We start from the raw sequence: 15062 nt of genomic DNA, 5'->3' as shown, positions 1-15062 counted from the left end.
TGACATTGGTGAATTTTGAACCCAGTGATAATAATCCTTTCTGTTATGGGCACAAGACCTGAAAATTGGTGGAAGGGGTTCAGTTAATTACATTGGATCCCAGTGTGCAACTGGCACTTATCTTCTCAACCCCAAAAGAGTGGAAAGTAAAGTAAACCTCACAGAGCGTAGAGACAGGTGAAATGCTGCAAAGCATTTTGCCAAGCATGTTAATGACTCTTCCAGCTTGTCACCATATAACAATAATAATAATCAACCTTTCTACTATATCGCTGGTACTTAATTTATTGACCCTGAAAGGATGAAATGTATAGTCAACCTCATCGGAAATTGAACTCAGAATGTAGCGACAGACAAAATACCTCTAAGCATTTCTCCCAAGGTGCTAACAATTAATAATAATAATAATTATCCTTTCTACACAAGGCCTGAAATTTTGGGGGAGGGAACTAGTCAATTACACCGAGCCCCAGTGTTTCACTGGCACTTAATTTATCGACCCTGAAAGGATGAAAGGCAAACTCAACCTTGGCAGAAATTGAATTTAGAACATAGTGACAGACAAAATACCACTTAGCATTTCTCCCGACAGAGTGTAAGCGCCCTGAGAGAAATGCTGGATATAAGAAGCATCGGATGTGGCGTGCAAGAGAGACGCTTGCACTGGTATAGTCATGTACTACGGATGGATGAGGAGAGATGTGTGAAGAAGTACCACTCCCAAACAGTTGAAGGAATCATGAGAAGACATGAGATGAGGTGGTCAAGCATGACCTTCGAACATTGAGCCTCACAGAGGCAATGACAAAAGACCGAGACCTCTGGAGATATGCTATAACTGCGAAGACCCAACAAATAGCGTGAGTTCATGGCTGTTTCCTGCACCAGCTTCACATAGCAGCCCCAGCCCATCCAAAGTACTTTGGGCCGCAGGACAGCCTGCTGTGCTTACCTTGAATCATAGGGCGACCTGCTGTGCTTGAGGAGACCTATGGAGTCAAGTACATCAAAATAAAAATCAAATGGAAATTGTAGTTGTGATACCCGTGCCGGTGGCGCACAAAAAGCACCATCCGAACATGGCCGATGCCAGCGCTGCCTTGACTGGCTTTCGTGCTGGTGGCACATAAAAAGCACTAACCGGTTGTGGCCGTTGCCAGCCTCCCTTGGCACCTGTGCCGGTGGCACGTAAAATGCACCCACTACACTCACGGAGTGGTTGGTGTTAGGAAAGGCATCCAGCTGTAGAAACACTGCCAGATCAGACTGGAGCCTGGTACAGCCATCTGCTTTCCTAGAACCCGGTCGAACCATCCAACCCATGCCAGCATGGAAAACAGACGTTAAACGATGATGAATCCTTTGCATGTTTATAGTAGGGCTAGGATTGAAATAGTAGTAAATGTGTATTTTCTGATGAGCTAAACACTAAAGTTGTTTTTGTTTTATTCTTATCATTTCAGGTTTTCTTCTCATCCGTGCGGTCTGGCTCATCTTGCCAAATATACTTCATGACTTTAAACAGACCTGGTTTGACCAACTGGTGAACTGGACACAACTGAGACAGCAACTTTAACACACACACACACACACATAAACACTCACACACATAAACATTCACACATGCACACACACACATACTTACACAACATGGACACATCCATACATGCACATGAATATATGTATATATATATATTTATGTATATATATATATATACATACATGAAAATGTCTGTATTTGTGTGCATGTGTTTTAATATGTATATTTATGTATTTTACATTTATGTATACATTTTTATGTATATACACATATAGCCACATATATACTGGTGTATGGATATATATGTATGTAGCTATGTATAAGCGTGTGTGTGTCAAACTCACACATACACACACAAATATGGTATGCCTACTTTATCACAATGGCAAGAATCTGCCTTTTTAAAGTCTTTTAGGCCCATACCTATTCTAACCCAAACTCCAGTTGCTGATAACCTGTGTCTGAAATCCAAAACCAATAACTTTTCATTAGACAAGTCAATGATCTATAATTCCATAATATAGTCATCTTATTTTCCTGAGGACAATTTAAACTGCCATCTTCCCTTTTCCCACCTGTCTTTTTTTTCGTTGTTGTTCATTTGTTTTTATTTTTTTAATTTAATACATATATATAATATATATATATATATATATATATATATATTTTTACTTTCTTGTCCGGTTACCCATATTTCTCTTCACCACCACCACCACCACCGCCGCCGCCACCACCTCCAACACCACCACCACCACTCTGTTGCCAGTCCGGCATAGCTTATCACTTCCCTCTTATCGTTCTTTTTAAGAATATCTTTGCTATTAGTGAATTATTTGAAAACTGTGTGCTATGAAAAGGCATTCAGTGATGATAATATTATATATTACAAATGTCCACCGAACACTTCCAGCATCTATTTATCTTCTTCAAATATTATAGAAGACAGACAGACAGACTTTGTTTTTTTTTGGGTTTTTTTTTTTTGTAATCTTTAAGTTGTGTCTTGGAATTTGAAGCAAGGCAATTTGGTTGTTCAATAATTGACTGTCTCTCCCTGTCTCCTCTGCTTTATTTCTTTTGTTACCTTTCAAAAAAAAAAGAAGAACATTTAACTAATCTTATTACTCTAAGTAAACCCTCCCACCCCCCACCAACCCTTCCCCACCTCTGCCTCTGACACAAGATAAAATACAAGCAACAAAAAAATAAATCATGTGCATAAAAAGAAAAAATAATAAAACCGAAAACCTAGGAAAAAAAAAAACCTACAAATGCTCCTTACTCTTACCACAACCACGCTAAAATATTTACTAACCCTTATTGCGCTAAATTTTAATGTTTTACAAAATAAATGTTTTTCCTGACCCAGTTTTTCTTGTTTTTTTTCTGTGTTTTTTCTTTTCTTTTAAATAATGAAAAAAAGAATATGTATGTTAAGATTTGTCTACATTTTATGTGTTTTAATTTTCATTTAATTTTTGTTTACCCTTCATGCTCATTATTTGTCCTGTATATTTTTTTTTTATATACCCTACCCCCCCTCCCCTCCTGCCTTTCATCAAAGTAAATCCTTAGATTTATTTCTTGGAGTTGGTGGAGTTCATATTCACACGATTGCTTACTGCCCCCCAGAATTCTTTCACTCTCTCCTTAATTTCAACTGTTTAGGTTTTCTGCACCGCATAGGATTTTTCAAAGTCAGCATCTCACAGCTCTTGAGAATATATATTCACTAAAATATAGCCTTCATTTGCTCCACAAATGTATACAACACTATGTCTATGTACATATGTGTGTGTGTGTGTATATATATATACATATATATATATATTCATATATATATATATATACATATATATATAGTAGAGTTCGGTGCAGCCCTCTGATTTGCCACTTTCTATCAAACCATCTAACCCATGTCAGCATGGAAGGTGGACGTTAAATGGTGATGATATATATATATATATATATATATGTGTGTGTGTGCATGTGTATATATGCAAATATATACACAGGCATGCATATATATACACACACACACATATATATACATACATACACAGGCACACATACATATATATATATATATGAAGTTAAATGTTATATATATATATATATATATATATATATATGTATGTACATATTATAAAGTTAAATGTGGTATACATTTAATCCCAATTGAGGAAAATCCTCTTCATCTTTCAATATATATTTTTAAATGTTCAGTCACTGTGACCAGAGCTAAAACAACTAGCCACCACCATCATGACTAATCAATATTATCCATAAAACTGATTCACATATATAGCCCCCTGTATTGGTGATCAATTGATCAATTTTTACTCAGTGTTAGATTTTTCTTTCATTTGTATTTTTAGTTGGTGTTTTGGGTTTTTTTACAATAGAAGAAAAGTATTAGTGAAAGAAAGAAAAAGAAAAAAAAGTATTTTTATTGGTTCTACTAGTGCTAATACTACTATTACTCTTTTTTGCTTTTTTTTTGCCTTCAAACCATATTTTTGTTCTTGTTTGTTTTTGTTTCTCTGGAAAGATTTTGGTATTCCAGAGGAACAGTGCTCAAAGCTGTTAGCTTTCCCTTGTTTTCCAGTTGTTCCCACCCTTACAATAACTGGCCCTCTCTCACCCCCCCCCCCTTTGTTTCTAACCACCCTTCAACCCCTTTTTACCATCTTCCACTCCCCTTCAGTACATATATGCACACATATATATATATGCATATACGTGTATGTGTTATATATATATAATATATATATATACATATACACACACACATATATATGTATATATACATGTTCTTCATTTTCCAAGCATCATCATATTTAGTTTGAAATTATTTTAAAAGTTGATTTGAAATGGAAAGGAAAATAATGACATATTTGACGAAATACTGGCAAAAAAAAAAAAAAAAATACATGATGTGAAATAATTATCTTCCATCAGTAAATAAGTGATAAGAGCCACTTAATGCAGAACGAAGAAAGAAAAGAAGAAAATTTAACATTTTAGCGTTAACAAGTCGTATTAACATCAACAATGAATATATACAAGTTCTTACAAATTATCTTTTAAAGAAAGGATATGGGCAATTGTTTGTTTTTTGTTTTTTTTTTTTGCAATATATTTTTCTCTTCCCTCTTAAGTTTGAATTCTGTGCAAACTTCTCAAAATATTTAAATACTTAAATTATATTAAAAAAAACAAAAACAAAAAAAAAATAACATGATGATCTAATTTTTTTTTATATTGTTAATGTTGATGACAGTAACACACCTAGGTTATCATGTGAGCTGTATCTAGTGATTTATAATGAAAGATGGTTGTTATGATTATTATTATCATTATTGTTGTTGTTGAATTAAATATTAGTGAAACAAAGCAGCCAGGCATATATTGGGCAGAGATCCTTAAAGAAATATTTGTTGGAATTATTAAGAAAAAAAAATGTATATCCAGTCAGGACAGTTCCAGATAATATTTTACCAATTATTATTATTATTATTATTATTATTATTATTATTATTATTATAACTAATTATTATGCAGTCACCAACTTTCTCAGTAAAACCAGGCCCAAGATCCATTTCCAGCTGGAAGTTGGAGCAGCTTTACTTCTATGTATCTAATGTTTGAGAAAAGCATGAATGTTACAAGTTCCCATTTTCCCTTCCCTAAAAATTTTAAGCATCATGCTTTTGTAAAAGATTATTATTATTATTATTATTATTAAGGAATTTTCTTTACTTCTCTTGAGACAGTTCTTAAAAGTTCTACTTTGCTGGGCTAATAATGCATTTATTTTAACAGTCTACTATTTATGCTTCAAAACTCCTCCTCAAAGTGTTAAACACCCTGATTAATTTGATTAACGGTTGCTGCAACTTGCTGTTTGGAGCAAGTGGTAACTCAATATTTACAGCCAATCCTCCTCATCAATGCTGACATAGTGAAATCCTTTGCAAGCTGCTAGTAGTTACAATACTTTTGCACTTTTGTCCTTCCATACTATTTATTCATCCTGTCAAAGCCAAGTTTCTAACTAATTAAAAATAAAAAAAACTAACAAAAAAAATGTTATCTAAGGGAGGTAACTGCAAAAAAATATGAAAACATTTTTCAAAGTACCTGGGTAAAAATTGGTAAAATATATATATATATATACACATATATTTGAGTGTACTTGATAAGTAAGGTTGAATTATTCAGTCATGTGTCTCTCAATGACTTCTCTGAATTCCTAAATATATTACTCGCTTTCTACACAGCTTTCAATTTTATCATTAAATTTTCATCATATACTTGATCATTACATAATGTATTTAACTGATTCTCAGCCTAATCACAGTAACTTCCAGTAGTTCCATGCCAGCTTTATTGTTTATATCAGACCAGAATTTTTTCCCCTCAACCTATGTACTCTCTCTTTCTCTCTCTCATTTGCTGTTTTAAACATGGTTGAAGGTGATCTCATGATTCCTGTGAGGTGACTCGGATACAGCCCATAATTCACTGCCCTTCCTCTTGCGCTCAGGTCGTACAGGTCCTCATACCAAATTCCACAACTAACGACTGCCACTTGAAATGAACCTGTTGCTACAAAATATCTTTAATCTGTTGCAAGAAGGAAATGAATGCCCTCTTTTCTGGACAAAGCTATTAAGCTCACTCCCTTTTCCCTCCTTTGTCTCTCTCATGGTTTGCATACACATATATATATATATTTATATATATAGGAGTGTGTATGTATATATGTGTGTATATACATGTGTGTGTATATATATATATATATATATATATATTCAGATATGTATGCATGCATATATGTGTATATATATGTGTGTCTATATATGTATATATATAAATATATCTGTGTGCATGTATGTGTGTGTATATATATATGTCTATATATGTATGTGTATATATAAGTATGTGTGTGTGTGTGTGAATATATATTCACACACATTATGTATGCAATATATAACAGTATAAATACATATATATATATATAGTGTGTGTGTATGTATATATACACCACATATTGCATATTGTATATACAAACATATGCATTATGTGTGTGTATATATATATATAAATGTGTAATATATATATATAAATAAATCTGTAATATATATTAATATATGTATATGAATGTAGATGTGTGTGTGTATATATGGAAATATATTTATGTGTACATGTGTACTTATTTTAATGTGTGTATTTGTATTCATATATATATGTATATCCATGCAATATATATGTATGTGATTATGTGTGTTAGGATATTTACATACACATATATGCATTATATATATTTATATACATACATACACAAACGTATTTACCTGAGAATGTAAATGTGTGTGTTATATACACGTGTGTGTGTGTGTATGACAGTGTGTTATGTATAGAGCATGTATTTAAAGATTATAAATATGTATGTTTGTACTGGTATGTTTTTGTCCATGTGATATATATATGAAAATATCTTTGTGGATGTGTATATATCTATGCTCATATATAATCATATATATCTGTGTGTGTGTGTGTGTGTGTATATATATATATATATATATATGTATGTATGGGTACATGTATAGTATCACATATGTATTTATACAAATATTTGTACATGTATAATATATATATATATAAATAAATATATATATATATATATATATATATATATATATATATATATACATATATACAGAATCATGCATTAATTGAAGGATCACTCCGTAGATTTAAGCAGCTTATCACATTTACTTTCACAGAGACTGATAGTTTGGATTCTTGTTTCTTAGAAAAGCCACTGAGCTGAGACTTTGAAGTCACTATCAGTCTTTTACTTTTAAAAATAAGTATATCTGAGAATGTATGTAGGTGAGCATGCATGAACCAGTGTGCGTTTGTGCATGCCCTACTCACACATGCAGGCATACGCACATGCACACACACATATACACATGATTATATATATATATATATGCATGTTTGTGTGTATTTTCTTATGTACATTGCATGTTTGTCTATATTTTTGTGTGTGTGTATATATATGTATATATATGTGGAGGCATAAAAATATAAAATATACATATATCAATTTATATGATTTAGTATATATATATCATGCAAACAATATATTTAATATATGTAATGCACAATATGTGAATTTATATAATACTCATATAATGTGTCCATATATATATATATTATGTATATGAGTTATGTATATCTTATATATATATATATGTGTATGTGTGTGTTGCTGTATATACATGCATTTATATGTATGTGCATATAAATATAAGTATGCACACACACACACATATACATACATACACACATTTATATGTGTGTATATGTGTATATATACTCATACATGTATGTATATATATATATATACATACAAACACACACTCACTCATATAAATAACTTTGAAGATACACACATGCTCACAATATCTATGTGTATGTATGTATGTAAGTACATATATCTGTATCTCTCTGTATGTGTATGCACACACTTATATGAGAGTATGTATATATATATATATATATTCCAAGAAGGTGGTGTTTGAATAGCTAAAATGGAACTTTCCTGTTTTAGTGTGCCTTGTTTTGAGTTACTCTGCTATCCCACCTTCAAGCTCCTTAAGGCTGGATGTGGGGGTGATGAAGTAGGCCCATGCCCTCCTCTTTTCAAAAGTGGCACTGACTCAATTCAACATATCTTTGCAGAGAAGCCATTGACTAAAACTGCTCAAAATTCAATTATTTTCTTTCTATTCTATTTTCCAAATATTCAGACAACAAATAAAAAATAAAAAATAACATGGAATTGTAATTTATATTTTGTTCCGAAAAAAAAAAGAAGAAAAATTCCATCATATTCAAAGAATATTCTATTCTCTTTTAGATAAAGAATATAGATTACATCCTAAAGTTCTCCTGTCCTTAACATATAAAAGACTGTAACTGATTTTTCATATAAATCATCTTTCAAATGACCAAAGTAAAATTTCCCCACAAACTCTTGGATTATATTTCCTTGCTCTGTCGGTTAGTTTTCTTATTTTCTTCCCTTTCTTAAGCTATTGCTTTCTGATATAGGTCATGCCTTCTTTGATGATGTCACACTGGCTTTATGAACCTTCCAATAAATTGCTGTTTTATACTTGCCAGGATACTTGTAATTTCTTTAAAATGTTCTTTTATGTTTTGCCAATGTTCCCCTTGGCTTGTCTTGTTCCTAAGGAATTTACAACCTAACATCTTCGTTTTTGAAGCTGTTCAAAGTTAAATCTCATTTCCCTTTCATAAGGAAGTTTTGGTTATAATTACAATCACTACTCCTTTTTTCCTGGACCGTCACACGCAATTAATTGTACGATTAATTCCTTCGTAATTTAAATTAATCAGTCTTCAAAGTAAATCTAAAAATCAGATATAATATTCAGTAGTATGTGAAATCTTGAGAGAAAGTTTCAAAATAGTTTTGTCTTTATTTTATATTCTTTACATTAAATTTAATATAAAACTGCTATATTTTATCTCATTCTAGTACAAATACATGTATAACTTTGGTTTTTTTTACCTTCATATTTTTGATAAGTATTGCTAAATCATGTAAATTGATTTGATTCAGCAAATTTGTATCAGAAATATTATCAGCTACTGTTTAAACTATATTTTCTATCTTCTCTTCAGATTTTGTTTCCCAAAACCAACCCTGAAAGTATATTAAAAATATTTCTTAATCAATTAGGCAATCTTAATTAATTTTTTTTTTCTCCACATATTTCTAAATAGAATTCCAGTCTCAATAATTTAATTTTATCCTAGTTAAACTGGGACATGGTAAATATACTTAACAGTAAGTAAGCCTCATAAGTTCAGCTTAGCTCTATACATATTTCAACAGGTCTCTTATGAACCAAATGATTTGTAGAAAGGATTAAAGATGCTTTATATCTAAAGTATATCTCTATTTGAAACTTGATTATATTTTTCCTCCATCTCTCTCCCCCTCTCTCTCTTTCTAATTGCTGTTCCTTCTTCATTACTTTCCTTCAGACTCTTTCTCATCAAAGTTGAATTATATCACACACACACGTGCATCTATGTATATTGTGTATGTCTGTGTGTGTGTGTATACCTATCTATATATATATGTATACATATATATCTATGCATATATATATATATACACACACAGACACACACACATGTGTATGTATATTCATTATATATATACACATGTATATGAATATACATACATACATATATATATGTGTGTGTAGGTGGATATATTCATATATGTATATGTGTGTGTTTGTGTGTGTACATATATATATACATACAATCGCATACACTCATATATGTATCAACACACATTCTCACACTCATACATACATAGATATTTGTATGGATACATACACACATATACACATTTACATACACACATACACCTATCTGCTTATATAAGTAATTTGCAATATTTGTTAATGAAATGGACAAAATAAAATAAAAATCGTCAACGAGATAAACCTCAACAAAGTGACATATTTCGTCTTTTTTAAAAATTTTTTTGTTTTAACGACTCTTAGATGTAATTATTTTACATTCTTATTCTTAACTGTCTTAATGTTACAAACTTCTCTGTGTGATGTGCCAAGCAATTTCAGCTTCTATTAGTAACGCCACCCAATTACAAGACAACCAAAACCAAAGCAACAACAGAAAAACTAAAGAATTATATACCATCAGTTCTAAGACTCTTTTAGCTTCTTAGCTTTTCATTGCAAATTTGTAAACTTTTTAAAAGGTAAAAAAATTTTTTACAAGGGACACAAAGGCCTCAACATTTGAGCAAAAATATTATATCAAAAAAAAAAATTTTTTTTACTATTTTAAAAAATCTTGTAAAAAAGAGAAAAGTTATTTGCAAAATGAAACAAAGCAAAAAAGAAAAATTAAATCAATCTTAATCCTGATTTTCGCATTTCACAAACTTTGATAAGTTTTTATATTAAGTTATATATTTGTTTTCAGATTTGATAATTTCATCATTTCTTTCCATGACTCCATTCATTTTTGCATCTTCCTTGACTTTCACCTTTTCCTCTTAGTCACTCCACTTTCTCTCACACACTTACTCTCTCTTTCTCTCTTCATGAGTTTTAGTTTGAATTTCTTTTACTTATCTTTATTTACTCCATGCCAACTTCCCTAATACATACATACACACACACACATATGTATATATATATGTGTATATATATATATATATTGTTTTTTATTCCTAAGCTTCTTCAGAGTCTACTAAACTTATATGTGTATGTATAAATATATATATGTATATGTGTGTGTGTGTATATAAATATATACATATATATATATAATGTTAGTGGCAAGAAAACCCTTACAGATAACTCATCTATTTCAACAGATCCAATGATAGTGATAATGACCAGTCCCTTTCACTGGACTCATTGAAAGGATGAGCTCTGCTGTACCTAACTCATGTATTGAGTCCTCATTTGAATGATGGTCTCCCCAGCTTCATACTGGGCGCACATCCCACATGCACACATACACATATATATAAATGTATACACAAACATATATATGTGTATGCATGTGTGTTTATATGTCTATATGTATATATACACACATATATATATATATATATATATATATACACACCTTTATGTGTATGTATGTATGATAAGTAAAAAGTCAGACTATATGCAAAAAGGACTGTAAATCTGATTCCATTCAAAATGCTAGGATCCCTTTCCATCGTTGCAAAAACATAAAAAAAGAAATAAATTCCCTGAAAAGGCCCATAACCAGAAGAAGAATATCTATAAAAGTCTTGTGCGGGAAGATCAACAGCAAAAGAGAAGAAACCCAAAGGTTTGTAGGATCAGAACGTTTCTCTTGATTGAATCCAAGGAAGATGAAAATGTGATAACTGTGACACAATCTTATTTTATTTCTGATCTTAATCTGAGTTAATCACAAATAACAACACTGGAAGAAGAACAACAACAAGAAGAAGAAAAGAGAAAAAAAATAAATAAAAAATAGAAAAAAGCTGAACTGCATAAGCTGTGACAATTCCCACCATATTCCTGACCAGTGCTGCCACCTATACCGCTAATAAAATGGAAAAAAAATAATTAAAAAAATAAATAAAAAAGTGATCTGTACCAGAAACTGTGTTACATCAGTTGTTTATTATATTTGTTACTGTTGTTTGCTGTTTATGTTGTTGTTGTTGCTTTGCAGTATAATGTGGATGTGTGGTGGTAGATCTCCCAATTGGAAGCGACCTGGATAGCTTTGCTATCTCTCTGCTTCTTGCAGATTAGCTTCTATGTCAGTCAGTGAAGCATGAATTACTGGCCAAACTCAGCTGTGGAACAACAACAGCGGCAGCTCACTGTTTCATCTCCTAATCAGGTTTTGCAATGAAAAGAAAATGGTCACTAATACTTTCCTCATGATTTGGGTTGCATGGCATATGTATGCATGATGTATGTTTGTGTGTGTGTATATATATATATATATGCACATATACATATATGTACACACACACACACATATATATATATATACATATAAATACATATATGTATATATATATACATATGTATATATATATTTACATATACATATGTATATATATATAAGCACATATACATATGTATATATATATAAGCATATATACATATGTATATATGTATATATAAGCTTATATACATATGTATATATAAGCATATATACATATAGATATATGTATATACACATATATACATATGTATATATATATGCATATATACATATATACAGATATGTATATATTTGTATATATACATATATGTATATATATATATACATATATGTATATATATATGTGTGTGTGTGTATATCTTATCTTACATATCGATACTTCATCATCTACTGCATGTGTATGTATGTCCATCAAGAAGAAGTCTATTTGAAAATGTGTTAAGCTAGATCTCTACAATACACTCCATCTATAAGTGAGTGTATAAACATTTTGTACACAAATCAGTATACAGAAGGAAATTTATTTCAGATGGACTTTTATGTGTGTGTGTATAGACATGATATATATATATATATATATATGTATAGACATGATATATATATATATGTATAGACATGATATATATATATATATGTATAGACATGATATATATATATATATATATATATATATGTATAGACATGATATATAGATATATATATAGATATGATATATAGATATATATATAGATATGATATATATATATATATATATATATATATAGACATGATATATATATATAATATATATATATATAGACATGATATATATATATATATATATATATATATATATAGAGACATGATATATATATATATATATAGACATGATATATATATATATATATATACACACACATACATACACACAGATATATGTATCCTCCCATCGAGAGAAACTTTTATAGAATGGAATTAACCTATCTTAATAAAATTTTCTATTCTCTATTTTCACCTGAAAATAATTGAATGAAAACTGTACATGAATCTGTTTCATCTGACAAATGTGAATATGGCACTGAATAAGTGGAGTGAAACTTTCAATTAGCCTCATAGTGTATTTCATGCAGGTGACATTCAATATAATCGGAAAAGGATACGTCTGAACGACTTGCAACATTGTCAGTATGGTTTTTATTTTCTGTATTTACCATGCTTTAAGAGAGTAAATCTGGCCTCGTCTATAGGGCGCTTGTTTGACTGCTGTGTTGAGTCTTCAGTTAGGGAGTTTGAATTTCAAATGAATCGATCTAACCAACTGAAAATAGCCATAGCAGTATAAGAAGTGTTATTGGTGCAAAACTGATGATAGAATCATAAGTTTGCAGTGCTAAGTTCACCTCTTTTAACCGTTTCGATACCAATCCGGCTGAAACCGCCTCTGGCTCTGCAGTACAAATGTCTTGTTTTCATAAGGTTTGAATTACAATTTTCCACCAACCCTTAGTCACAATTTATGTTCCTAACATTAGCTTAACGGTAACTAAGTTATTTTACTAAATTCTTTGTCATATTTAAAATTAATTGAAAGAAACACAGAGCATCTCAACAGAAATATGGTAACAGAAGAGTTAAAGTCACCAGGATGTTTTTAACCCTTTTGATACCAATCCGCTTGAAACAGTCTCTGGCTCTGTTAATACATTCTGAGACCCCCTTTAGACACGACACAGACCATGGGATTGCACCTAGAAAGTTACCCTCCCAGGCACAAGTCCGGGCAAGGTTGTTTATGGAAGACCAGCAGTCGCCCATGCATACCGGCCTCCCTTCTCCACGCCACCAGTGTTATCCAAGGGAAAGGCAAAGGTCGATACAGCTTGGCACCTGTGACGTCGCAACTCATTTCTACAGCTGAGTGAACTGGAGCAACGGGAAATAAAGTGTCTTGCTTTGCTCAAGAAAAAAACATGCAGCCCGGTCCGGGATTCGAGCTCACAACCTCACGATCACAAGTTCAACGTTCTAACTACTGAGCCATGCGCCCTCTGTTAATACAAATGTCTTGTTTTCATAAGTTTTGAATTAAAATCTTCCACCAACCCTTAGTCACAATTTATGTTCCTAACATTAGCTTAATGGTAACTAAGTTATTTTACTAAATTCTTTGTCATATTTAAAATTAATTGAAAGAAACACAGAGCATTCCAAAATAAATATGGTAACAAAAGGGTTAAGGAATCTGCAGAAACCATTCCAGTGCTCAATCTTAGTCCATACTCTGTCATATTATAGTTATCCTTTGCTACAAAATGGATATTCTTCCTTAGCTACCAGGAATTCTTTCTACATTGTTTTGGCCATCTCATTTGCTATCTTCATTTGTACAAAGTACCTCTGAGTACCATTCTAGTACTCCATCATACACCATACTCTCCTGTACTGTAATCATCCTTTGCAGTCATCTTCTACAAAATGGATAATTATCCTTAGATATTATGAATTCTTTCTACAATGCTTCATCTATCTCATTTGCTATCTTCAAAGTACCACCAAGTACCATTTCTGTTCAAAATCTCTATATTTACATTATTTACATTTGACAGATATTCGTCCTCATCTTGTTTGTTAACACAACGCTTCGGCTGAAATACCCTCCAGCCTTCTTCATCAACTAAATAATGAAATCAAAGAGAGGTTATCTTCATTACTTAGAAAAATAACCAGAGATGATGACAGAAAGAGAATCCAACAAGACACCTGAAGAAGGCTGGAAGGTATATCAGCCGAAATGTCGTGTTAACAAGATGAGGATGAATATCCGTCAAATGTAAATAATGTACATAATTCCTCATCTCTTAAATATAGAACTGTATCTCTATATTTATCACTTTACAGATGTTCATCAAGCGTGTATTGAACTTGCCAAATGCAGTCATCTGCT

The 15062-nt window shown here is 31.3% G+C and overlaps 1 protein-coding gene across 11 annotated transcripts in view; it reads left to right on the top strand.

The window, feature by feature from the left end:
- LOC115216522 (misshapen-like kinase 1) overlaps positions 1–1719 on the top strand; it is an 835290-nt gene extending 833571 nt beyond the window's left edge. For 10 of the 11 annotated variants that reach the window (XM_029785962.2, XM_029785961.2, XM_029785970.2 and 7 more), the window contains one exon: positions 1464–1696. In XM_029785962.2, the coding sequence (XP_029641822.1) occupies positions 1464–1547 (84 nt within the window). In that variant the 3' untranslated portion in view covers positions 1548–1696. Of the gene's footprint in view, positions 1–1463 lie in introns of all 11 variants that reach the window. The other variant, XM_036506597.1, reaches the window with a different exon arrangement.
- Positions 1720–15062: the final 13343 nt, after the last annotated feature.

Source organism: Octopus sinensis, linkage group LG10 (genome assembly GCF_006345805.1).
Source record: "Octopus sinensis linkage group LG10, ASM634580v1, whole genome shotgun sequence".
Lineage (NCBI taxonomy): Eukaryota > Metazoa > Mollusca > Cephalopoda > Octopoda > Octopodidae > Octopus > Octopus sinensis.
This window is presented reverse-complemented; position numbering and strand designations above follow the sequence as displayed.